Source organism: Neofelis nebulosa, chromosome 4, assembly GCF_028018385.1.
Source record: "Neofelis nebulosa isolate mNeoNeb1 chromosome 4, mNeoNeb1.pri, whole genome shotgun sequence".
Taxonomy (NCBI): Eukaryota; Metazoa; Chordata; class Mammalia; order Carnivora; family Felidae; genus Neofelis; species Neofelis nebulosa.
The window spans coordinates 165823207-165847224 of record NC_080785.1 but is presented as its reverse complement, the minus strand read 5'-3'; the positions used below and the strand labels follow the sequence as shown (position 1 = coordinate 165847224).

The window sequence follows — 24018 nt, the reverse complement described above, 5'->3', positions numbered from 1 at the left end:
GGGCGGGTGTTTTTCGGTAACTAGGCCGGGGTGGGGCGGGGCCACGGAGGTTCCAGCCCCGCCCACCCCTCCTCTTCACCCACCGCCCTGAGTCGGCTGGCGCCGCCAGGGGGCGCTTTAGGAAAGCGGAGCCGTCGAGGAGGGGGCGCGGTGGGTTTGGGCTCGCAGGTGGGAGGGGCAGCACGGGGTCTTGATTCCCAGGAGAGCGCCGTGGAGCGCCTGGGGTGGGAAAGGGATCCCCCCGCAGGGGTCTGAGGTCAGAACGGGGAGAACGGCCACTTGAGGAGGGGCTCTGTGGCTGCGGGTATCATCGGTCTTAGGGTATCGATTACTGTCTCGGGGAAAAACTTTAGGTCTTAGTTCCTTAGAACGGCTTTGTCATGGTTGGGGGGGGGGGCTTCTTCAGCTTTCTGGAAAGAGGACCCGGGGCAGGACTGGGAGGACCCCACAATCATCAGTGGGGTGGGAGGAGATCGTGGGCCGCTGTCACCGCCGTCTTGGGTAGTGCTGTAACTCTTAATTCCCTGGCGGGGGATCTGGGGGCGGGGTGCTTCTTGGGGACCCAGATTCATGGAAGATGCGCCGTCGGGGTCTCTGGAGTAGGGGTGGAAAACGGCTAATTAGGGGGCAGCTACTCTGGGAGTTTCCTTCAAGGGCTTCCTTGGTGAGGGTACATCTTGGGGCCCTGCCTTCCGGAAGGGAACCAGGCAGGACCTGGGAGCCTGGCAGTAAAGCCAGATCCTCAACCGAGCGTGGGGCGCTGAAAGCCGCGGGTACTGGCGTCGGGGGCGCTGTACCTCCTTTCCCAGAAGGGGGCCCTTGTGGGGACGTCTTGGGGCCCCGGCTTTCCCAGAGGGGCGCCGCCGTTGTCTCCGGGGCCCCAGGAGATCACCTTCACCTCTGCACCCCAGCCACCTGCGCTCCTCCCGCCCCCCCCCCCCTTAGGCGGGGGCGGCTCCCGTCCCGGGAAACCCGAGCCACCGCCCCTGGCCCCGCCCCCGGCCCCGCCCCCGGCCCCGCGCCGGCCAAGCCGTCCGCGGCGGGAGCGGCGGAGGCGGCGGGAGAGCGCGCGGTGGAGCCGCTCCGAGCGCCCCGGCCCCTCGCGCCGCAGCCCCAGAGCCCAGCGCCGCGCGCCCAGGCCGCCCGTGCCGTCCGTGCGCCCCCGCACCCAGCGCTCTCGGAGCCTCGGGCCGTCCAGGGCACCCCCAGCCCCAGCCCCAGCCCGGCCGGGATGGCCGCAGCCCGCGGCTGATCGAGCCCGGGGGGGGGGGCCCCATGGGCCGGCCCGCGCCGCGTCCCCTCCGCGGCCGCCCCCTCCGGCCCGGGCCCCCCCGGGCGCCGCGGGCCCAGGCGGCCCGGATGGCGGTCGCGGCGGCAGGGGCAGGGGCTGGGGCCGGCGCGGGCGGCAGGCGCGGCCACCACTGACGGGTAGTCGGGCACCCCGAGCAGGTAAGCAGGGGCAGGCGGGGGACCCGCAGGGCACCGGTGGTGGGAGGGGGGACCGGCCCCCTGGACGGAGGTTTGGGAGCTTACTGGGGCTCGGGATAGACCGGTGGCTTCCCTCCTCCAGCCATGAACCGGTATGTGTATGAATGTGGGGTCAAGGGGGCGACAGGTCCGCGCACGGCGGGGGGGAGAGGTGGGCAGGGCGATCTTAGGTGCCTCTCCAAGCCAGGATCTGGCCAGGGTCCTTGTCCGACGGGACGAGAGCGCCTCCGCCTCCTTGGACCCCCAAGCGTGCGTCTGAACAGGGGTTGAAGCGGGGGCAGCCGAATCCTCTCCCCAGCCTCTAGGAGAGCGAGACCCAGACAGCCGCGCTGCCTTGTGGTGTGCACGGGGCTGTGGGGGGCGGGCATTCGGATCCGCAGACCCCAGCCGGGGAGCTGCCGTCGCGGCCCAGCTGCCCGCAGAAGTAAACATCTGTCAGTGGTGCGTTCCAGCCGCCGCCGCCTCCGGGGACACGGTGTCCTCCGGTAAGGGCCCGGCGCTCTCGGCTCCTGGAGCCGCCTGTTCAGCCACAAGAGGGCGCGAAACCCTTATTTGGGGGGGGCGGGGGGGGGGAGGGTAGTCCCTTAAGGGCAAAGCCTGGATTTGAAGGAGAGGGGGCCGTGCCTTCCTTGCTTTTTAGAAAAGGCATTTCTTGCTCAGGATAGTCTCACAGTTCTCCCAGAAGGTGCAGTTTGTGGGCTAGAAGTCATTAGGCAGAAGTGGCTGCAGACAGTGGGTGGATTTGGGGCGGGACTGGAGAAGGAAACGGCCACTTCCAGGGGTTGGCGCGCCACTACCCTCTCCCCCAAGAAACAGCATGCATTGTGGTGTCGTCACTTGCTGGGCTCAGCGGGCCTGTGGTGACCTGCAAGTCTGGGACCCCAGCCTGGATCTGGGGAGCAGGGCCAGGGTCCTGGGAGGCGGGGGGGGGGGGGGTTGCTGGAGGCCAGACCCCTGACTTTCCTCACTCCTGCCTGCCCGCCCTGCCCTTTCTCTGCCCGACATCCTCCCCTCTGTGTTCCATGACACTCTTTGTCTGTCTTCAAGTGCCCCAGGCCGAGGAAGCCCCAATGGGGCGTGACTGGTCTAGGCGGATGTCAGTGGAGGGACGACTCCCAGCTTTACCAGTTTACCCCCACCCTAACCCCTTGCCTTGGGGCCTTTTGGACACCCCTCCCCATTCCCTTCATCCTAGGATTCCTGAGGTTCAGGGTTCTGAAGGCCCCCACTCCCAACCCCGGGCTTTATAGACCACTCCCAGTGACGAGCTGCAAAGAGCTAATTCTAGGGGTACAGGGAAGAAAAGGAAACACCCCCCTCCGTGGCAGGGCACACTGGCTGAAATTCTGCCATCAGTGCTTGTCCCCTTAGGTTTCAGGCCTCAGTTTTTGGGAAAGGAGCAGAGGATATAGCTTTCAAGAGTCTGGGGCAGGAGAAGAAACGAGTTTCCGGCCAGGCACAAGGACACAATCCAGAGATTGTTCCCACAAATGTTTGTTGGAGGGTGACGGTGTGGCTGACTGTTGGTGTCAGGGCTCCTGGGCCTCGTCCTTCGAGGAAGACAGACGTAGACCCAGGGTGGAGCCCAGAGGGAGGAGCAAAGGGTCTCCTTCAGGATAGGAGGATCAAGGGAAACTTCCTGGAAGAGGGGCACTGGGGCTGGGGCTGTGCAGGATAAGTAGGAGTTTTCCAAGTGGGAAAAGAAAGGGCATCCCAGGTAGGAGGAACTGCACGTGCAAAGATCTGGAGGCAGAAAATGGCACTACCGGTTTCGGAAAATCCAGGGTGTCTAGGTGAGTGTGGGAGGGAGAGGCTGTTCTGAAAGGTTGGCACAGGGAGAACTGGGCTGGGGCATTCAAGGACGGATTCCTGGAGGCTAGGGCTGGAAACACAGAGGAGGGAGGAATGGGCCTTTGATGCCTCTGGCATCACTGGGCCCAGCCTTCTTTGCTGAGGCTATAGATTCCTCTGCAGATGCACCCTTCCTGGTCCCCAAGGTGGAGCAGGGAGTCTGGGCCTCTGCGGGGAGGCCCACGTGGGGAGATGGAGGGAAGATGGGGTCTTCACTCTGCTTAGTGAGCACCAAGGAAGCACTGGGCAGGCCCAGGAGGAGGCTGGTTCTCCCCAGTTCACAGCTGAGGAAACTCAGGCTGGGCTAGCCAGGGGATCGTTCCTTCGTGCTCCACGTATCTCCCAAGCATCGAGCTACTGTGTGCTGGGTTGAAGCACAGGATCAGACAAGCCTGGTGCCTGATACACCTGGGGGTGGGGGCTGGGGGGGGATGAGAGGCTCCCGATGAACCAGCCAGCCAGATCTTTGCGTGTGCAATTCCTGCTTCTTGGAATTCCCCTTCTTTTCCCACTTAGAAAACTCCTGCTCATCCTTCACAGCCCCAGCCCCAATGCCCCTCTTCCAGGAAGTCACCCTTGATCCCCCTATCCTGAGGTACACCCTTTGCTCCTCGCTCTGGGTCTACCCTGAGTCTAAGTCTGTCTTCCTTGAAGGAGGAGGCCCAGGAGCCCTGCCACCAACAGCCACACCATTACTGTCCCCGGACACCTTTGGGAGGTTACTTTCAGGGGAGGTAACAGCCACACTTGCACTTCAGCAAAGGTATCCAGGAGCAGAATGATCTTCCCTTCAAATCCAAGGGAAACCGGGGTTCGGGCTGTTGCCGGGAGAAATCAGACAAGGGGCTCCCGCCTGCCACAGGTGGGTCTCACTTCCCAGTTGGGGAAACCGAGGCCTAGAGAGAGGGCACCATCTGAGGCTCAGAAGCTCAGTGTGTTGGGGACCTGAAGCAGGATTTGAACTCTGGGGACTCAGGTGCCCTGGTTCCCAGGAAATCAGCGTTAGGGTTTGAGTCACGCCTGAGATCTGTGCCTCTGGTCCCCCTTCTGTCTAATGGCCAGCTTGGAGTGGCACCGTCCTGGCTGCTTGCAGAGGACCCACGTCCCTTGTGCCACCCTCCGGGCCCCACACCAGCTGCTCAGCCGTGCCAGGCCTAATCAGGCTGATCCTGTTATCCCACCCCAGGGAGCCCCCTCCTGCCCACCCCGGACGCCTGCAAGGCCAGCCCCGGGCCAGCCTGGCCAGTCTGGTATGGTCAACGTGGGAATTTTACAGGTCAGCCGCACGCAGAGGGCGGGGCCGGAAGTGGCGGGTCTGAAAAGCTGGCGGCCGCATCGCACAGGCTCCCCAGCCCGGCCTCCCCGAGAAGACACCTGCGTAGCCGCAGGTTCTGGAAGAGGACTCCAGGCACCGGTGGGGAACCGAGCCCCGGTCCCGCAGGTCACACGGCCCCATCGTCTCCCCGCCCTCATCTCCCCACACCGTCCCCCGACTCCCTCCGCTCCTCACACTGGTCGCCCTCAACGGGCCTGGCCCTGCTTCCGTGATCCTTTGCTCCTGCAGCTCCTCCACCTAGAACACTCGCTCCAAGTCTCCACTTGGTCTCAGCGCCAATGCCGCCTCCTCTGAGAAGCCCCCCTTGCCCACTCCACCTAAAGCCCCCCCACCCCCCCCCCCCCCTCCAGTCACTGTAGCTTCGCCTTGTTTCGTTTTGTTCTTGGAACCGCCAGCATCTCAATTACCTTGTTTATTTCTCACTTGTGACCCCCCTCCCTGATTGGATGGGGAGGAGTGTGGCAGGGGTGCGGCCCAGGTTAGCCTTGGTCAGCCCGCGTTCTCCGCCGGGTGCCACACACAGTAGGCACTCAGTAAGTGCTGATGTGGCGTGTTGGGGGCAGAGCTCAGCCCGGCACACTGGGTTTGCTGCCGTGTGGGCACCTGACTCGCTATTTCTGCGGTGCTGCGTGTCTTTGCCAAAGCCTCTTACTCCTGTGGATTTCAGCCCCACCTTCTCCCAAACAGCAGGACCTGTCATGCCCTCCCACTGCCCCCCTGCCCCTCAGCATTACCCCTGCTACCCAGGTCCCGGGGACCGTGGAGGCGTTCGAGAGAACAAGTTCAGAGTCAGACCTAAGTTCAACCTCAGCTCAGCCACTGATTTGCTGCGTCACCTTGAGCAAGGTGCTCTATGTCCCTGCTCCTCAGCTTCCCCGTGTGGGAAATACCAACATCTTTTCCAAGGTCTGTGGGCACAATTAAGCACGTGGAGAGCACTTAGCACAGTGTTTGGCACTAAATTAACATAACAGCCAACGTGGCAGGGCGTTGATGTTGTTATTGTTGTTATTAGAGAGGTCATACGGTACAGTGAGGAAGAGTGTGGAGGGGGCATCGGGGCTGGGACTTTGAGGGATGAGGAGGAGTTTGCCTGACCATCTGTGTTCAGATCTCAGCTTGGCCCCTTACACTCTGCTTGATCTTGAGCCGATGCCTTCACTTCTTTGGACCTCGGTTTTCCCAACTATGAAATGGAGAGAAAAAAGTCCATACCTCACTGAGTTACTATGAGGAAAGTGCTTAGAACAGCGCCAGTAGGGGGCGCCTGGGCGGCTCTGCGGGTTAGGCCTCCGACTCTTGATATCCACTCGGGTCATGATCTCACCACGGTTGAGATCCAGTCCCAGCTGGGGCTCCAGCAGAATGTGGAGCCTGCTTGGGATTCTCTCTCCCTCTCTCTCTCTGCCCCTCCCCCACTCATGCTCGCTCACTCGCTCAATGAATGAACGAATGAATGAATACAATACAATAAAATAAATAAATGAAAAGAAAAAGAAAGAGGGGGCGCCTGGTGGCTCAGTCGGTTAAGCGTCCAACTTTGGCTCAGGTCATGATCTCTCAGTTCCTCAGTTCGAGCCTTCCATCGGGCTCTGTGCTGACAGCTCAGAGCCTTCTTGGGATTCTCTCTCCCTTCCCGCTCGCACTCTCTCTCTCAGAAATAAATAAACATTTTTAAAACATTAAAAAAAAAATCAACAGCGGTAGGGTTGTTCACTAGTGCTGGTGTTACCTATTCTCCACCAGCACAGGTGTCCCCAGAAGTCACTCTGTCTATACATCCATTGGCTTCGCTGGGGTGAAGACAGACCCGGAGCCCCTTAAGTCAAGCTCAGAAGCTCAGACTTGATTCTCAGAGTAGCAGGGAGCCAGCGATCGTTCTAGCAATCAGGCAGCAGAGAGCTTCTGGCTTGGGGGAAGCAGAGAGGCCAGGCCCCCACCTCCGGCTGGGCGTGGAAGGTTGGCTGGGGGGTGTTTGTGACTGCACCCCCCCATGAGGCCGCCCCACAGGCTGGCCCCCAGCCCCTGCAGACGCAGCATCGGAACCAGCTGTGCTAGCCAGATGTTCCTGGTTTACCCCCAGATGTGTGTCGCCGGCTCGCGGCTGCCCTGGCTTCCCCACCTCCACCAAGGGGCGGGGCTGGGCCCTGGGGCCTCCCAGGGAGGGGGCACATTTTTGTGGGCTGCGGAATTTGTTTCTTGTTTTGCAGGACCATTGAGTCCTGCCTTGAGAGAACCTAAGTCCTGCCCCTGCTGGGACCTCAGTTTCCCCATCAGTGGGACCTCCAGGAGCCATCTAGGGGGACGGAGAGGAGCCGGGCTGCCCTAGAAACGGGCCCGGCCACCGGCTCTGGAGCTGTCAGCGCGGAGGGAGGAAGCGTGCCAGCACGCTGTCTGCGGCCCAGCCTGCTGCCATCGGCTGGGCCTGCGGGACTTCACTGAATTAGATGGCCCTCCAAATGTGGGAGGGTGTCTCGGATGGGGAAACTGAGGCTCAGAGCGGCAGCAACTGGCCCCATGGCATCCGGCAGGGAGGAGGCAGAGCAGGGATCGGAAATCAGCCCGTCTAGAGTCTAGAATCTAGAACCCCGGATCTGCAAGCCTCTTCTCACAAGCTCACCCATACGTGCGGGCCGCCCACACGTCCGTCCTCGTGGCCGCTCGGCCCGTGGGCAGTGACGACGGTCCCAGCAGCCACCGGTCAGGCTCCCCTGGGTCCTCGCTAGTGTTCTGGGTGCGGAGTGGCCCCTTTCGGGGAGATGCCCCCCCCCTTGGAAGGTCGGGGATGTGTCCAGGGGTGAGGTGGAGAAGGACAAGGCTGGACGCGGAGGGAGGCACCCTGTGAGCAAAACTATGGAGACTGCAGAGCTGGAATAGAAATACTGAAGCCTGCCTGCCCTTGCCTTGAAAGGACCCGGCCCAGGCTGTCCTTCCCAAACCCCCCAATCCAGAGAAGACAGCTGTGGACCCAGACGCTATGCCAGCAGGACTGGGTAAGAGGGAGGGACCCACGGCTGGGGATCCGAGAGGGGAAGCAGGGGTGGCTTCCCAGAGGAGGGCATGTGGGAGCCAGGGCTCTGAGGGATGAGTAGGAGTTTGCCAGATGCAGGCCGGCCCCGCTTCTAGGCCTCCCTGGGACTACAGAGATGAGTGGACGGAGGGAAGGGTCCCCTGCCAGCCTTCCTCTCCCTGGGAATGAGCCTGAAGCAGGTACCTCCCCGAGGCCAGGAGTTCTGCAGGAAGGAGGCTGTTGATCTTAGGAACACATATGCCTGGCCTGCGTCTCCTGGGAAGCTCCATGGAAAGGTGGAGCCTCAGGGCGTTCCCTGGGCACCAGGATAATGAGCGGGATTCTTGGCACTAGCACGGAAGCTGCTAGAAACACCCACATGCCCACACCCTCACCCCAGCTGTTCCTTGGGTGATCGGAAGCGCCTGTCTGGCTGTGTGACTTTGGGTTACTCATCACCCCTCTCTGAGTCTCCTCCCGGCCCTGGGCACGTTGTGGCCTCCGGCTAGATGTGGAAGTCCTCCTTGATCCCAATGGCGAAGTTCGGACTGTCACGGCCCCTAAGAACGCTCCCGTCCCTGGGCAGTGAGGACTCTCCAGGGTCGGGATATTTTCTGAAGGTTGAGAAGAGACCGCTGGCCAGGCCCCGTCTGGGCAGCGTGGGAGGCACCCGAGCTGCGTGGACCAGGGCCGTGTACCAGTCGTCAGGACAGGGCAGCTCCCTCCTGGGTCAGCAGCCTCCCTTCCGCTCACCTAACTCACGGCACTCCGCGTCTATGCCGCTCGCTTGCCCCCAGAACGTCCAGAGCTGACCGCCTGGCAACACCAGCGGGGTGTTCACACGTGTGCCCCCGTGAGTGTGAGTGTGTGGCCGGGGTGTGGGAGTGGCAGGAGCAAGCACGGGCGGCCCCAGTGAGGCCCCAGGCCAGGATGCACACGCGGCTGGACACCCATGAGCCTGCAGGTATGTGTCCCTGGGCGCACAGAGGTCCCAGTGCGTGCATGTGCGGCCGTGCCCGTTCTCCGTGCAGCATGCCGGAGACGACGTGTGTCTTTCGGGAGAGTCTGAAAATGCTGGTGTGGGAGCCCCCAAGGGTGCAAGAGGCTAAGAACACCCGAGTGGCTGGGAGTGTGAGCGCTCGGGGGTGTGACAGCTCCCCGGATCGGGTGCAAGCGAAGCCGGCCTATCCTGGGTGAGGGCGTACAAGTGTGAAAGCGTGCAAGTGTGTAAGCCGGTGTGAGCGTGGCTGTCAGAGCGTGGGGGTGTGGGTGGCAACATGCCCCGGGGTGGGGGTTCGAGCACGTGAGTAGCGGGACGGAGTGACCCCCGTAGTGATCCATGCCGTGTAACGGGCTGAGCTGGTGACTGTGTTCAAAACCGAGGGTGTCGCCACGTTTGCAGGTGGGGGTGTGAACACACCCGAGTTACTGACCGCGTTTTTGTCCGTCGGTGTCATCTTGCTTGAGGAAGACTTGTGAACGTGCCTGGGGGTGTAATAATGTTGCTGGATGTGTGTGAAAATGCCCCAGCCCATCAGTGTGGTCGTCTTTGTATATGGATGTGAGAACAGCCACGCGAGTGAGTGGGCTGGGGTGGTCGTGCGAGTCCTGACGTGTGTGGAAACGCCCGAGTGCGTGAGGCCCATCGATTCGAGGGGGTGAGTGTGAAAACACAGAGCATCAGTGGGACCGTGTTTGAGTGGCCGAGGGACAGCCAGTCCCAGTGGGCGCAGGCAGGCGTGTCTGGGTGTGTATGGGAGTGAGGACACCCAAGCGTGCCTCCGAGGACAAGAAGGCCGAGCGTGTGACCCCCACGTGTGCTGGGAGCGCACGGCCCCAGGTCCGGGGGCTCCACGACACCGAGAGGCTGATGGTGAACACCGGCCCCTCCCCGAGCCATCGGCCACACCCGCGGCACCCCTCTGGCTCAGGTCCCAGCCAGAGACAAACCAGTTGGGTGACCCCCACGCTGAAAGGCCTATTGTTAGCAGCCGCTTATCAGCTGCGCCTACTGGCCCCCTCCAGCCTCGGCGCTCTGCTTTCCGGCCCCCATCAGGACTCTGGGGGGTCCCGTGGCTCCAAGGACACCAGGGGCTCCCGTGGCCTGGCCTTCTCAGGGCCGGAGTCCCATCGGGCCTGGCAGCGTCCCACCCCCTCACCCCCACCCTGAGGGAAGCCCTGACCAGAAACAGAGGACTAGAGCCGGGCATCGTGCAGGGGCCTCGTTCAGCCTCACAGGGAAACTGACGCACCCCCCATCTCCCCGCCTCAAAACGTGGGTGTGAGAGCTGGCGGGGTGCTGGCGTCCAGAGAGGGCCTTGCCCAGGTGAGGCCCACGGGGACCCAGCATAAACCAGGGGCACTTTTAGAGCAAAGGAGCGCCGTGTGGGCACCTGACAACTTCGGGGGCGGGGGTGTGTGTCTCCCGCTTGCTGTACAAATTTGACAATGAAATATTCTCCCCGCGGCCCCCGCCGCCCTGCAGGACCCGCCCCGGGCCCCTCTCCGGACTCCCCTCCCCCTCACTCACTCTGTTCCAGCCACATGGGTCACCGCTGTTCCTCCCACGTGCCAGGCACAGCCCTGTGACCTCTGATCTCCAGGCTGGCCCCAGATTGCTTGCACGCCCCCTGTGGGGGAGGAAGCTCATTCTCCACCAACACCACCGACAGCCGCGCAAACGGCCCTACCAAACACCCCCAAAGCGGCAAGCCCTCAGGATGACCCAGCATCCGCTCCCAAGCACAGCACAGCCCATGCGTGTGGGTCCCGCCAAAGACCCCGGGTTCGAATCCCAGATGCTTTCCTAGCTGTGCCCTTGGGTAAGGCCCTACCTGCTTTGGGCCTCATTTTCCCCAGCTGTAAAACGGCGATCATGGCGCCTCCTTCGTGGGCTCAGCACGGGATCTGCTACACAGCAGGCGCTTACTTAATGTCCCCTGCTGCTGGGTGGCGGCTGTAGGTCCTGCGCCCGTGCCTCCGCGGGGCGGGGGCGGGGGTGGGGACGGGGAGAGGCGGTTCCAGACGCCCTGCGCTTAACCACCCAGGGCGGCGCCCATGCAAGACCGAGGTGCAAATCTCCCGCAAATCCCGGCTGCGCGCAGTGGCCAGCAGCACTAGCGGCCCGAGGTGCGCGCGCGGGGGTGCCCGGCACCCGACAGCCGCGCACAGGCGCTGCTGACCCGCGTCCAGCCCGGCTTTCAGCGCTCCGTGCAAATGTTTACACCGGGCCGGACGCCAGGCCCCGCGCGGGCCGGCACCAGACGGCCAGGCTGGGAATGTAAACCAGCGGCCGGCAGAGGTCCCGGCGCGGGTGGGCGGGGGGTGCGCATGCGTCGTGAAACACCTACTGTGTGCACTCAGGGCGGACTCGCCTAGGCGATCCCAGCAGGGAGTCTTCGGTGCCCTAACGGGGAGGGTTGGGGGGGAGCTCAGGACATTGTGGTGGCCCAGAGGGTGCACACCTGCGCCGCCCGGGGCTGGGGAGTATGAGCAGCCACAGAAGGCTTCCAAGGGGAGGCGCCCTCCAGGCGGAGACTGAGAGGGGAATGGGGGGGTTGGAGGAGGAGGGGAAGAGAATATTCTGGGAGGAAGGACCAGCTTGTGCGAAGCCTGGGGGTGGGTCGAGTGCAGCTGTGGTCCACGGATGCCCCTTCTGGGCATCAGTTTATGTGTCGGGGGGGGGGCGGGGGGGGAGACCCGGGCTCAGAGAGGGACAGGAAGTCACTCCCAAGGACCTCACTATGTGAGAACAGTCTCAACCCCAGGGATCCTGCCTCCTAGAATGTGCTGTAAATCACCGAATCTCCACCACACCCTGGTCCCACAGTGCCCCCTGCTGGGAGTGGCCTCCCCTCCTTCCAGTCTTCCCCCAGGCTCTCTGGGCTCCACTCACCCCAGCCTCCTGGGTGCACTGGCCAACCTCACTGCAGCCTCAGGACTTTTGCACAGGCTGTTCCCCCGCCTGCGATGCCACTCTCCTGCCTGGCCAACTCCTACTATCATTCAAGTCTCAGCTTTCCACACTCCTCAGGGGAGCACTGTGGGACCCCCCCCCCAGGTGGGGGGTGGTTCCCCCGTCCCCCCTGGCACCCCGCCCACCCCTTTCCTTGGCAGCATTTTTCACAACCTTGTTCAGTGGCTCCTAGATGAATCATTTCTATGTTATATCTGATCATTAAGCAGAAGTGGTTTGAAATCAGGGGCCCCACCATGTCCCCGGTGTCTGGCCCAGTGCCCCGTGCCCGTTTGTCGCCTGAAGAGACGGACGGAGGCCATGTGGCTGCCCATCCCGTGCCCGCAGGCCGAGTATGCAGCGCTGGAAGGCGGCAGCCTTAGCCTCGGTGCTCTGCAGCTCCGTGCTCTCCATCTGGATGTGTCGGGACGGCCTGCTCCTCAGCCACCGCCTGGGACCCGCGCTGTCCCCACTGCGCCGGCCACCTCGCACCCTGGACGCCCGGATCGCCCGTCTGGCCCAGTGTAAGCCCCTCCCCGTCGCGGGTCAGATGGCGGGATCCAGGGGCGGGCACAACGGTGGAATTTCCGGTGGGGGCCACGGAGGCTTATTTAGATGGGGTGTAGGGGGTGCCAGTCTTCCCAGCGGCCTGGCAAGGGGTGGCATGGGGGCGGGGGTGGTGGCTGAGAACCGGGTGGCGGGGGGTCTCTTGGCTCAGCTGTCATAAGGAATTAGGCTCTGGCCCCGAGGGGACCAGGGGACCAGATGGAGATTAGACCTGGGCATCGGGCCCGGAGGCCCCCACCGCACAGCGGGGAGTGTGCAGAGACGGAGGCTGCGCCCGAGTCCCCACTGACCTGCCCGGTGGACAGAGACCAAGCGGAGGGGGAGACACGAGAGACCTAGAACCGGGGAGAGAAACAGAGGCATAAAGGCTCACAGACAAAGAGACAGGAGTTGGGAGAGGTGGACATACTAGAAGGCGGGAGACGCAGACTTGAAATACGGCCTCCCCCCCGGAGGGGCCAGTTGGCCCCCACGGCCCAACTCCCCACTCCTTCCAGGCACCTGCCCTCTGCCCTCCTGCCAGGCATGGGCCGGGCATGGGTCCCACGTCTTGTGTGCGCGCGCGCGCACGTGTCCACGCGGAGCCGCGCGGATGACCGAGGTGTACGCCTGGGCGCGTGCAACGGGCCTGTGGGTGGGGCGACGGGCACGCCTGCGTGCAAGTCCTCGCCGGCCCCGTGGGCCCACACAATCCTCCTTTCTTGTGCTCACAATGGACAAGGGTAGCCGGCGGCACGGGCCCCACTTCCGTCGGCCGCTTGGCCGCTGCTTCCTGCGGCGTCAGAGTCCTTCCAGGACACGGGTCCCAGAGACCCCGGATGAGGCCCCATAACGCTAATGTTCCAGAACCTGAGGGCACAACACCCATGGTGAAATCTGAGGCACCGGGAAGGGGCTCGGTCCGTGGGCCGGTGATTTCCTCCCTGGACCCCGTCCCTGGGCACAGCCCTCCTAAGGGAAGCGAGTGACCACGGACTCCCCTCAGAGCCCCAGTGTGAGGCCCCGAGACCAATGCGCTGATGGTGACATTTCACGGTTGGGGCGGTGGGAGGGGGAAGGGCAGAAGCTGCTGCCGACCTCACCCCTATGTTCCAGCCCCTGTGCCGGTGGCCCGGCCTGCTGGAGGGAGGCAGGGCAGCAACACCAAGAGATTATTCACTGTTTATCTGAAATTCAAATTTAACTGGGCGTCTGTGCTTTATCTGGAAAACTCTCTAAATGTACCCCTTAGGGCTGGGCACGACATGGTGCGATTTTAGGCAGCATTAAGTGAGGTAGGCCTGAACCTGACCCCAGAGCCACCCCAGTCCTGCCCTGGACTTCAGGAACTGGATACATGATGCTCACTGGATCCACGCTTTCCACTGTCCAGCCTCAGCCAAAGCAGGGACCCTACGAGCCTCCTCGAGCAGAAGGGGCCACCGAGGCCCGGAGCAGGGCCATCACCTGAGTTGGCAGAACTAGGGTTCGATTCCTGAGACACCCCCCCACCCCCCGTGGGAACAGACATCCCCATGGTGGCAGACTCTCCCACTTGGGCCGCGCCGTAAGCTATTTCTTTGGGAGCCGGGGGTGCCGGCCTGGGGGCCCTTAGGGGGCTAAACTCAGGATCTCCTTTCCAACCGCAAGTACGATGCCACCTGCGGAGGGCTTGGGAACCCCTCCCTGCAGTCCCACAGTCCGCACCACCTGCCACGTCTATACTTCTCTCCTGAGGCTGCAGGGTACTGGGGCAGGCCCAGCCGCTTGGGAAATCAATTTAGGCTACGGCGCCCTGGGAATCGGTGACTCAGGGCACCTCCCGGCGACCGTGGGAGAAGAGGACTGGATGGGGGCCAAACTTGGGCACACGATGGAGGCGGGAAGAAGGCTGTTTGGGCTTGTCTCTGTCTCTGCCACCTGCTAGCAGTGTGGCCTTGGGCAAGTCTCTGTCGGGTTGGATGCCCAATTTCCTTACCTGTACCACGGGGGTGGCTGTGACATTAGGTGGTGCCACGCGCAAGGCCTCACATGCAGGCCTGCTGCTCCTCTGCTCGTGCCGAAGCCCAAACTTCTGACCCAGTACTGTGGATGGAGAAACTGAGTCCCACCACGCAGTGGAACAGGAGGAACGGGGCGGCGGGAGCGGGGGGGGGGGGGAATTGGGGGTGGGCCCCAAAGAGTGACGTAGAGACCCGTTAACAGCTCAACCAAGGGTGAGCGGTTGAAGCCTGGTGTGGAGCTCCCCAACACCGGTCAGAAAGGGTGTGCTGGTTCCCCCGGACAGCCCAGCATAGGGGTGGGGCCAGCGGGGGACCCAATCAGGGACAGGGATTTGGCCCAGGATACCTCCCCCCCCCCCCCAGCTGAGTGCTCCCTTCCTTCCCTGCCAAGAGGAGGGAGCAGCCCTGTGAAAGGGAAAAAGTCCCAGTGCAACGGTGCTTAGCGACAGGGTGCACAGAGAGGGTGGGGGGGGTGGGGGGAATGCGGCAGCTGCGCCAGCGCCCCAGCGCGGGGCTGTTTTTGCCGGGGAACAGCGAGGGTCCGGCGCGCTCCCCCAGCCACCCGCTGACGCAGCCCTTTGTCCCCGCAGATCGCGCACTGCTGCAGGGCGCCCCGGACGCGGTGGAGCTGAGCGAGCTGACGCCCTGGGTCGGAAGGCCCCCGCGTCCGCGCCGTCGGGCGGGGCCCCGGCGGCGGCGCGCGCGTGCGCGGTCGGGGACGCGGCCGTGCGGGCTGCGCGAGCTCGAGGTGCGCGTGAGCGAGCTGGGCTTGGGCTACGCGTCCGACGAGACGGTGCTGTTCCGCTACTGCGCAGGCGCCTGCGAGGCGGCGGCGCGCGTCTACGACCTGGGGCTGCGGCGGCTCCGCCAGCGGCGGCGGGTTCGGCGGGAGCGGGTGCGCGCGCAGCCCTGCTGCCGCCCGACGGCCTACGAGGACGAGGTGTCCTTCCTGGACGCGCACAGCCGCTACCACACGGTTCACGAGCTGTCGGCGCGCGAGTGTGCCTGCGTCTGACCCTACCTCACCGGCGCCGGCGCGACGGCGCCCACCGTCCCGCCGGGCAGGCCCCGCGGCCGCAGACTGCCCCTGCGCAGACGATGCCGTCGAGGCCCCGGGACTGTCCAATACCCGCTCCAGATAAAGTGTGGAAAGCGGAGCGTGCGTCGTGATTCCGCGTGCCGGGGGTGCCCACCTCTCCGAGGGACCCGAGGGCGGGGGGCGGGGGCGGGCTCCACCTGCTGGATGGTGGGAGGATCCCGTGGGCTTTGGGGGAAAGGAGGTGGACAAGAGGGTCCTCCTCCCGTGGGACAAAGAGCCGAGTGGGGCGAGTGGGGGCGACGTCGGCCGGGACCGTCCTTCCCGCTCGCCTGCAGGTCCCCGTGCCCCTTCCCCGACGTGTCCCTCGTCCGCCGCCCCGTCAGGCGAGCTTGTGGGTGGGAAGGGAGAGCCCAAGGCGGATGACGAGTCCGAGGTCCAGGTGGACCCGGCCTCCCTCCCCTAAAGGGCCTCCTCAGGCCGGTGGGCCCCCACCGGAGGGAACGGAGCACTGTCTCCTTCACTAGCTAAAAATACATGCGCGCTGCCCATCTCCCTGTGGGGATAGGTCTGGGGCGGGCGCCAGCCCTGTCCAGCCCGAATCCGGCGCCTGCCGGGGCAGAGCGGGTCCCGGGGGACGTAGGTCCTGGGCCCATAAAAGCCCTGGCCGGAGCTCCGGGGGGATTTAACATCGTGTCCCCTTGGAGGACAGAAAAAGCCCGCGGTGTCACCTTGATGCTTGGCAAGCCTGGGACACCCCAGGGTGTTGGGTTCCCAGACCGTGGGGAGGGGTGGGGGTCCCAGGCTTGGAGGAGGGCAGGGCAGGGGGCGGGTGCTGGGCCCCTAGACTGGCACCCTAGACCAGAGGGCGTGGACCAGTGGCCTCCTGCACCTCCGAGTGAGGTTCTGGAGGGGCAGCCCCCTCCCTACCCCAGACAGCCTTCCTGAGGATGTGCTGCCCTCTCCTCTTCCCTCACCCCCAGCTCCACCGAGGCTCCCTAGGGCACAGCCCCTTCCCTCCTTCACTCTTCCCCAAGACGGGCCCTGTCCTCTCCCGCACAGCAGAGCGCAGGACCACCTTCTAACACCGTGTCCCTCCCAGACCCAGTCCCGTATCCCGAAGCTGGAGGGACCAAATCAGAAGGTGCCCCAGGAAGGTTCATCCAGCCCAGCAGGAACATCCCTAGTTCCCTGCTGCCCGGGTCGCCAGCTGCAGCAGGCCACACTGAAGGCAGCTAACGGGCAGGACTGCCAGGGGCCCCGTGGGCAGGGCGGGCAGCCAGGCCCCAGCCCATGGGTGGTCTGCCTGGAAGGAAGTCTCAGAGCTGAGGCTGGATGGGGTCCCCGCCCACCCGTGCAGTCTTCTGGCTCTGAGGTTTGGGGTGGTGGATTCCTGTTAGTTTGGGCTGACTCAGCTCAGCCGTGGCAGAGAAGCAGCCAGGGTCCCTATCTGCTTGAAGCAGAAGCCAAGCCTCAGTTTCCCCATCCCAGATGGCCTTGAGCCACAGAGACAGAAGGTGCTCAGCCCAGGATCCATAGTGGGAAAATCGACCTTGGAGCCCAGGTCTGTGGCCCCTGAAGCCTGATGACCGTGTGTGTGTGTGTGTGTGTGTGGATGGAGGAGCGAGTGTGTGCATCCTGTCAGGACGTCCTGGCACCTCGGTTCCTCATCTCCCACTCAGTTCCAGAATCCCAACCACAGGGCGCTGGCCCAGACCACCAGAGAATTGGAACACATACCCGGCGGCCCCCACAGATCCCTGGGGCCAGGTTCCCTGTAGTGCACACACACACACACACACACACACACGGAGACTGGGCACCTACATGGGGCTCGGCAGAGCAGATCACACACAGATGCCCGGCCCACGCACACGCGTTCGGTCGTCCCGGTCAAAACTGCACGCTACGAGGGACACCTCAAGGTCACCGCTCATCTGTAAAGCACATGGGGTCTGGCTTTCGCCCACACACAGCGGGGACACTTATGCCAATGGTCACGCTCCCCGCCCCGCATGGTCGCCACATGTCACACAAGCCCGCCCGACTACTCGCACGGCACCACACCCGCCCCTCCCCCCTCCTTCGCCGGAGAGCCCCAACCCCCAGTGACCCTCAGGCAGCCTGGTCCCCACTCCCCACTGCCTAATGGGCTTGACCTTGGGGGCTTTTCCATCTTTTGACATCCGGGACCAGGCCATTCGTGGTTGTGGGGGACGTCCTGGGCACCCTAGGCTGTTGCACAGCATCCGTGGCCCCCCACCCACTCGAGGCTATCGCCCCATCTCCAGCTGTGACAGCCACAAGCCTCACGGCACCTGGCCGAGTGTGCCCTGGAGGGCAGAGCCACCCTGGGGTGAGAGCCGCTGTTGTAAAAGAAGGGAGAAGACCTCGGTTTTCCTGGGAACATTCCCATCTGGAGACTGGTGACAATATCGCCCACCTGCCACCCCACAGGCGGTTAACAACAGCCAGGGTAACCGCGTCCAATGGGCGGGACCCCCAGGCCGGTTCCCCAGGGCCTGAGTGCCTTCGTGGGGTGGGGTCCCCAGCGGGTGAGGCTCCTCGCAAGTGGGTGAGACTCCCCGGGCGGGAGGCCCCTGGCAGGTAGGGTGGCCAGGGCCGGTCTCCTGGCAGCAGAGGTGGCCAGCGGGTGAAGCCCCAGCTAAGCGAGCTCCCCGGCCACCCGCGTCCCGGCAGGTGTGTCCCCAGGGGCGTGGTGTGGGGCGGCCCCCGCCCCGGCCCGGCCAGCTCACGTGAACCAGGCAGCTATGCTGGGCACAGTCTGGTAGGCGGAGTCCTGCTGCAGCCGCCGGCAGGCCTTGCAGAACATCAGGGCGAGGCCACAGCGTCTCCCTCCAGCGGAAGTAGCCCGTGCAGGTACCGGCCCAGTTCCTCGGCGCTCTGGAAGTCGTGGACGTGGATGAAGGCGTCGGGGCGCAGGAACTGTTCGTAGTCGCTCCTGCTGGAGCCCAGCGCCACGGGCACGGCCCAGGCTTCTAGGGCATTCCGCCACAGCTTCTCGGTGACGTAGTCGGGGTGCAAGGAGTTCTCGAAAGCCGGGACAGCTGCTGGGCCATGGCCTTCTCCGGCAGCGGCTTGTGGGCAGCGCCCATACACGTCCACTTGGACGTGAGCCTCTGAGTCTTCCCTCCAGTTGGACACCACCCAGGCCACCAGCTCCGTCTTGGCCGACACGTTGACCACCGTGGAGGCCGGCTGGCCGGGCCACGGCTCCCGCCAGCCATAGGGTGTGAGGATGTCCGAGTCTCTGCGGTAGGACATGGTGAGGTCGAAGTATCCGTCCGGGACCTTCAGTTGCGCGCAGTGGCTGGGCCATTCCATGCTGTCCCAGACCCAGCGCTGGCCCGGCGGCCGTGGGGCCGTGGGGAGCTGCTTCCTCGGGTCGTAGCTGACCTCGCGGTGACGCACCAGCACCGCGTCCGCCTGAGGGTACGCGCTGCGGCCCGCAGCCGGCCGTGCCCGGCCACAGCTCCGAGCAGCGGGACAGAGGCACGGGGTGGTTGAATGGCCATGTCCACAGCAGGAGCACCAGGGGCGGGCGGGCAGAGGACCCGGGGGGCGGGGGGGGGGTCGGGCAGGGCGCCCCCTGGCAGGACACCGTCCCTGAGGACCCCTTGGGAGCCGCGTCGAGAGCTTCTGCCGCATCGGCCCCCGACCTGGCGGACCACAAGGGCGTGTCCTGGGACACTCGCAGGTAAGAGGAGAAGCACAGAGCCAGAAACAGTTGCAGCAGCCGAGGAGACCCTGTTGCCAGGGCCATCGGGTCTTGGTCCAGCCGAGTGCATCCATGGGTCAGAGCAGCTGGGAGGAGGGGGGAGTGGAGACGGCATCGTTGATAACAAAGGAGACAATCGTGGGTTACCAAGGCGTCAGCCAGGTGACGTACGTGAGCACTGTTGTTAGCTGTATTCTGCGGTTGAGGAAACTGAGGCCAGGTGACTCAGAGGGAGACAGTGCATCGCTGGTGTCCCGGCAGAGAGCGCCTGGCCCTGAGCCCAGTGTCTCCAGCCACCTGGCTGCACAACCTATGTGGGGAGGGGTCCCCAGGGAGGTGGCATTGGTCCCAGGGGCCCTCAGGTCCCACCTTGACCCTGCCCTTCCCATAGTGTCCCAGCCTCTTCCCCAGTGCCCTGGAGTGGAGGCTTGAACCCGGGGATCTGTCCAGGAGGGCTACGAAGGGCTTGGGTTTGAAGGTTAGGCGAGAGCTCACCAGGTAGAGTAGAGCTTCGGGCACAGGGCGTTCCTGGCTCCTGGCCAAAGCAACAGCCAGTCCTGAGGTCTGCCGTGAACGGGAGCCTGGCCGGTTTGTGGGGAGAGCAAAGGAAGTGGTTAGAGGTGCCAGTGTGAACCTGATGTTGGATTTACTCAGTGTTTCTTTCAGTAGTGCTCCAAGGTAGCCCCTCTGGTCCCGTGCTGGGTGGTGCCGCCCGCGTCCCTGCATTCCCAGATGCTTCCTGTGCCCGCCTGTGGTCACAAAGTCCTCCCAGACCGCAGACCCCGGACCCCAACCGCTGGAGCAGAAATCTAGAACCTTGTCTCTGCCCCAGCAGCCTCCTGCAGCCCAGCCCCTCCCGTCCCCCGTTTTAGATGAGAAAACTGAGGCTTGGAGAGACTCATGCATGTCTCGCCCAAGCACACTGAGCCACAGCCATCATGACCCAGAGCCCAAACTCTCCCTCTCGACGTAACCCCCGACGCGTCCCCCACTCTGTCCACACATCGGGCACTGTCAGCAGGGCCCTCTGCCATCGGGGCAACGCTCTGTGTTTGCAGCCTCTGATCCAGTGGCCACCAGCCCCGTAATGCTATGGAGCCTTTGAAATGTGGCCGTTGTGTCTGAGGAACAGAGTCTTTAACGCTAATTTCAGTTGAAAAAGTGAGTCAAAAACTGCTTCAAAACAGAAAGTAGGGGTGCCTGGCTGGCTCGGTTAGTAGAGCAGGCGACTCTTGATCTCAGGGTTGTGCGTTCGAGCCCCGTGTTGCGTTCAGGGATGATTTAAAAAAATCTTAAAAAAAAAAAGGCTTATTTATTTATTATTTAACGTTTATTTATTATTGAGAGACAGAGAGACACAGAGCGTGAGCAGGGGAGGGGTAGAGAGAGAGGGAGAGACAGAATCCGAAGCAGGCTCCAGGCTCCGAGCTGTCAGCACAGAGGCCGACAGCAGGGCTTGAACCTGTGAACCGTGAGATCGTGACCTGAGGCTAAGTCAGACGCCCAACGGACTGAGCCACCCAGGCGCCCCTTGTCTCTCTACTCTTTTTAATACAGCTGGCAGAAAATTAAAAAAAATTCCGGGGGCGCCCGGGTGGCTCTGTCGGTTAAGCAACCGACCTCAGCTCAGGTCATGATCCCCCGGTTCGTGAGTTCAAGCCCGGTGCTGGGCTCTGTGCTGACAGCTGGGAGCTTGGAGCGCCTTTCGGATCCTGTGTCTCCCTCTCTCTCTGCCCCTCCCCCGCTCCTGCTCTGTCTCGCTCCTCCAAAAATAAACAAACATTAAACAATGTAAAACAAAATTACGCATGTAGCACAGCAGCTCCGTTGCCGCTCAGCCAGCAGTCCTACTCCCTGAGGTCTGCAAAAAAGAACTTAAAGCAGGGACTCAAATATTTGTACACCTGTACTCCTAACAGCATGACTCACCAACACCATAATTTGGAAACAGCCCAGATGTTCTCTGAGGGACGAATGGGTACACAAAATGAGGCCCATCCTCACCAGGGAATGTTACTCAGTCTCAAAAGGAAGGATATTCTGATACCTGCCAGTAGTGTCACGAACCTTGAGGACACTGCCCTTCTCTTGTAAGAGAAGCCGGGCATAGATTCCGCCCGCCATCCTACTTCCACGAAACATGGAGAATAGGCAAATTGAGAGGGACAGAAAAGGAGATTAAAGATTACCAGGGGTTTGGGAGGGTGGAAAGGGAGCCCGGAGTCTTTGCTACCTGGGATAGAGTTTCTATTTGGAGTGACAAAAAAGTTTTGTAAATCGATGTGTTGGCTGCACTGCCGTTGTGAACCGCACGCTTGGAAATGGTTAAAACAGCAAATTTTGTGTCAGGTACCTTTTGCCACAATTTCTAACATGATGTAACATTTTGACAGGCAATGTTACATTTTAATGTTTGTTTATTTATTTTTGAGGGAGAGAGAGAGAGAGAGAGAGAGAGACAGGGACCCTTAACAGACAGAACCACCAGGCGCCCCTATTTTAAAATGTAACATCAGGTGGGGGGGGGTTCTTGAGTGGCTCAAACATCGGACTTTAGCTCAGGTCATGATCTCACGGTTCGTGCTTCGGTTGGTGCATCGGCCTCTGTGCTGAGAGCTCAGAGCCTGGAGCCTGCTTTGGATTCTGTGTCTTCCTCGCTCGCGCTGCCCCTCTCCCACTAGCACTCTGTCTTTCTCTCTCTCTCTCTCAATAATAAATAAACATTAAAAAAAGTCTTAAAATGACGTTAACTATTGAATTGTACACCTCAGATGGGTGGATCGTACTGGGTGTGAATTATAGATCAATGAAGCTGTTTCAGAAAATGTCCTCGGTGGCTGGCAGGCCAGTGCTCCCGGGCAGAGGGGGGGTAAAGCTGTCGGGGTAGCATGTAGCACCCGGCAGGTGGCCTTGAATGATGGAAAGGAGTGGAGTGCAGAATCACGTATTCGTGCCAACACTTCTGGAAGGGAACCCAGCACACAGGCTTTTCAGGAGATAGCCGAGACAGGACTGGGAAAGGGACAGAGCTTTGCCCATATGCTGCCGTGCGTCTCAGGGCTTCTGGCCCTGCACCAAAGGTTGATATGTAGAAATGTAGTGAAAATGAATATAGCCGGTGCTTTTCAGTATGGGCCCTGGGTGTGTGGCACCCCTCCTGGGAGACAGGAGGTCCTTGGCAATGACCTTGAAGGAGCACAGATTTGGTGGGGGGAGACGGGGGGGGGGGGTTCCCACCCAAACTGAACCCAAGATATTTTTTTTCTTGGAAACAGAATGAAAAATGCCCTTGTGCTATGAAGCCACACAGATCGGCAAAAAACAAAACAAAACGAAAAGCGAGCAAACAAAAACCACAAAGAAAGAAAGAAAGAAAGAAAGAAAAGAAAAGAAAAGGAACCAAATGAAAACCCAGCCCTAAACTTCCCTGCATTGTAAGTCCTTTTCCCACCAGACAGGCCAGAGAGAGTCCCAGGTCTGGAACTCCAAAGGGCTCAAGGTTACCAATGGAGGCCAGGGCGCAGGGGGCTCTGAGGTCTGGCGAGGCCTGGCACGTACCTTGGAAGTTCCTGTGCCCCACCCCACCACCCCGTCGCAGGCCCCCCTGGACTCTGGAAGGCCCCAGGAGGGCAGCCAGCAGGCCTCACCCAGGGGGGCATCCGATGCATTCCGACAGGGGTTAAATTTGCCCCAAGAGGCCTTACCTGGGGAGGGGTGGCTAGCAGCTGACCAGGAATTTGAGGACTGAGGAGAGCTGGTTCCTCAGGGTGTGGATTAAACAACGCCAGGGAGGAGAAGGAAATATACTTGTCACGGCAGCACGGCTCAGCCCAACCCCCAGAGCTCTCATCAGGTGACCCGGGGTGCCCCGTCCCAGGAGCCAGGCCATCGCCAAAAAGCGAACCGTGGGACTCCCCTGAACTTGGCTGTGACACAATGATTGATAAGGACTGCACATATATTTGGCCATTCAAACGACCCAAATTGATTTCTCCGATATAGTTGGTCTTCATCCGTGGTTCCTGAAAATGCTTCGGGGCCATAAAAGTGAAATGGGTGTCTTGTCCTTCCATGAGATAACTTTTGGACCCACCCAAGGGTGGGAGCCTTGTGCCAGGAGGTTGAATCAGCCTGCGCCCCATGACTAAGGCTATTGTGCCTGTGTATAAAGAAGGACAGGGTTCGGAAAGCTTCCAGGTTGGTACGAAGGTGGACGTAGGCCGAGTGTGGCTTGCCTGGAAGGGCAAAGAAACCCTAAGCCCTCCCCGGTACCTTGCCTTGTGCCTCTGTCCACCTGGCTCTTGATTCATACCCTTTATCATATCCTTTAATGATCGGGTAAATGTTAAATGTTTTCTCGAGTTCTGTGAGCCGCTTTAGCAAATTAATGAAACCTTAGGAGCGGGTCCTTGGAAACTTGTCTCTAGCTGGTGCGTCAGAAACACAGGTAACGGCCTGGGCTTGTGGCTGGTACCTGAAGTTGGGGGTGGGGGGGCGGGGGCGGGGCAGGCTTGGAGCCGTGAGCCCCTAACTTTGTGGGATCTGATGCTGTCCCTGGGCGGATGGTGTTGGAATTGAATTGGATTCTCTGAGAACTGCCTGGTGTTATGTGTGTGGGAACCCCACCCCCACATCGGAATCGGGTCCGGGAACATGAAGAGTTGAATTCCCCTTAAGATCCTATCACGGATGGCATTAGAAGTTGGGGACTAGAGTCACTGCCTGCCCTCACCGGTGGCCCCGAGGCTTGTGCGGCTTTGGGCATGCAGTGGGCCCATCCTTCAAGGGAAAAGGCTGACCTAAATCACGGGTTCTAGAAGTGGGTTCTGTCTAGGGGTGGACAGGGGTTCCCTAGAGGGTGGAGAGGGGCAGGTGAGCAGAATGTCCAGCTACCCATTAGTTCCCCCACATCCCACTCCTATGTTTAGCCCTTCCACGAACATTTCTTGACTTCTGGCTACATTCCAGGCCCCAGGGATATTGCAGGAAGCAAGTGGGTAAAAAAAAAAAAAAAAAAAAAAAACCCGAAAAACAAAACCATAAGGAAATCGTAA

General features: G+C 61.9%; 1 protein-coding gene and 1 pseudogene across 1 annotated transcript; one reads left to right on the top strand and one right to left on the bottom strand.

Annotated features, from left to right (window-relative positions):
• The first annotated feature begins 1015 nt into the window (after positions 1-1015).
• NRTN (neurturin) lies at positions 1016-15346 on the top strand. The gene is made up of 3 exons (XM_058728314.1): positions 1016-1449; positions 11989-12164; positions 14780-15346. The coding sequence occupies exons 2-3, from the start codon at positions 11996-11998 to the stop codon at positions 15202-15204; spliced, it is 594 nt and encodes a 197-aa protein (XP_058584297.1). The 5' UTR covers positions 1016-1449; positions 11989-11995; the 3' UTR covers positions 15205-15346.
• Positions 15347-17710: 2364 nt separating this feature from the next.
• Positions 17711-19038, bottom strand: LOC131510777 (3-galactosyl-N-acetylglucosaminide 4-alpha-L-fucosyltransferase FUT3-like; annotated as a pseudogene).
• Positions 19039-24018: the final 4980 nt, after the last annotated feature.

Coding starts and splice junctions, on each gene's coding strand:
- NRTN (XM_058728314.1), top strand. CDS start 11,996: ATGCAGCGCTGGAAGGCGGCAGCCTTAGCCTCGGTGCTCTGCAGCTCC. Junction 12,165..14,779: donor GATCGCCCGTCTGGCCCAGT/GTAAGCCCCTCC, acceptor TTGTCCCCGCAG/ATCGCGCACTGCTGCAGGGC.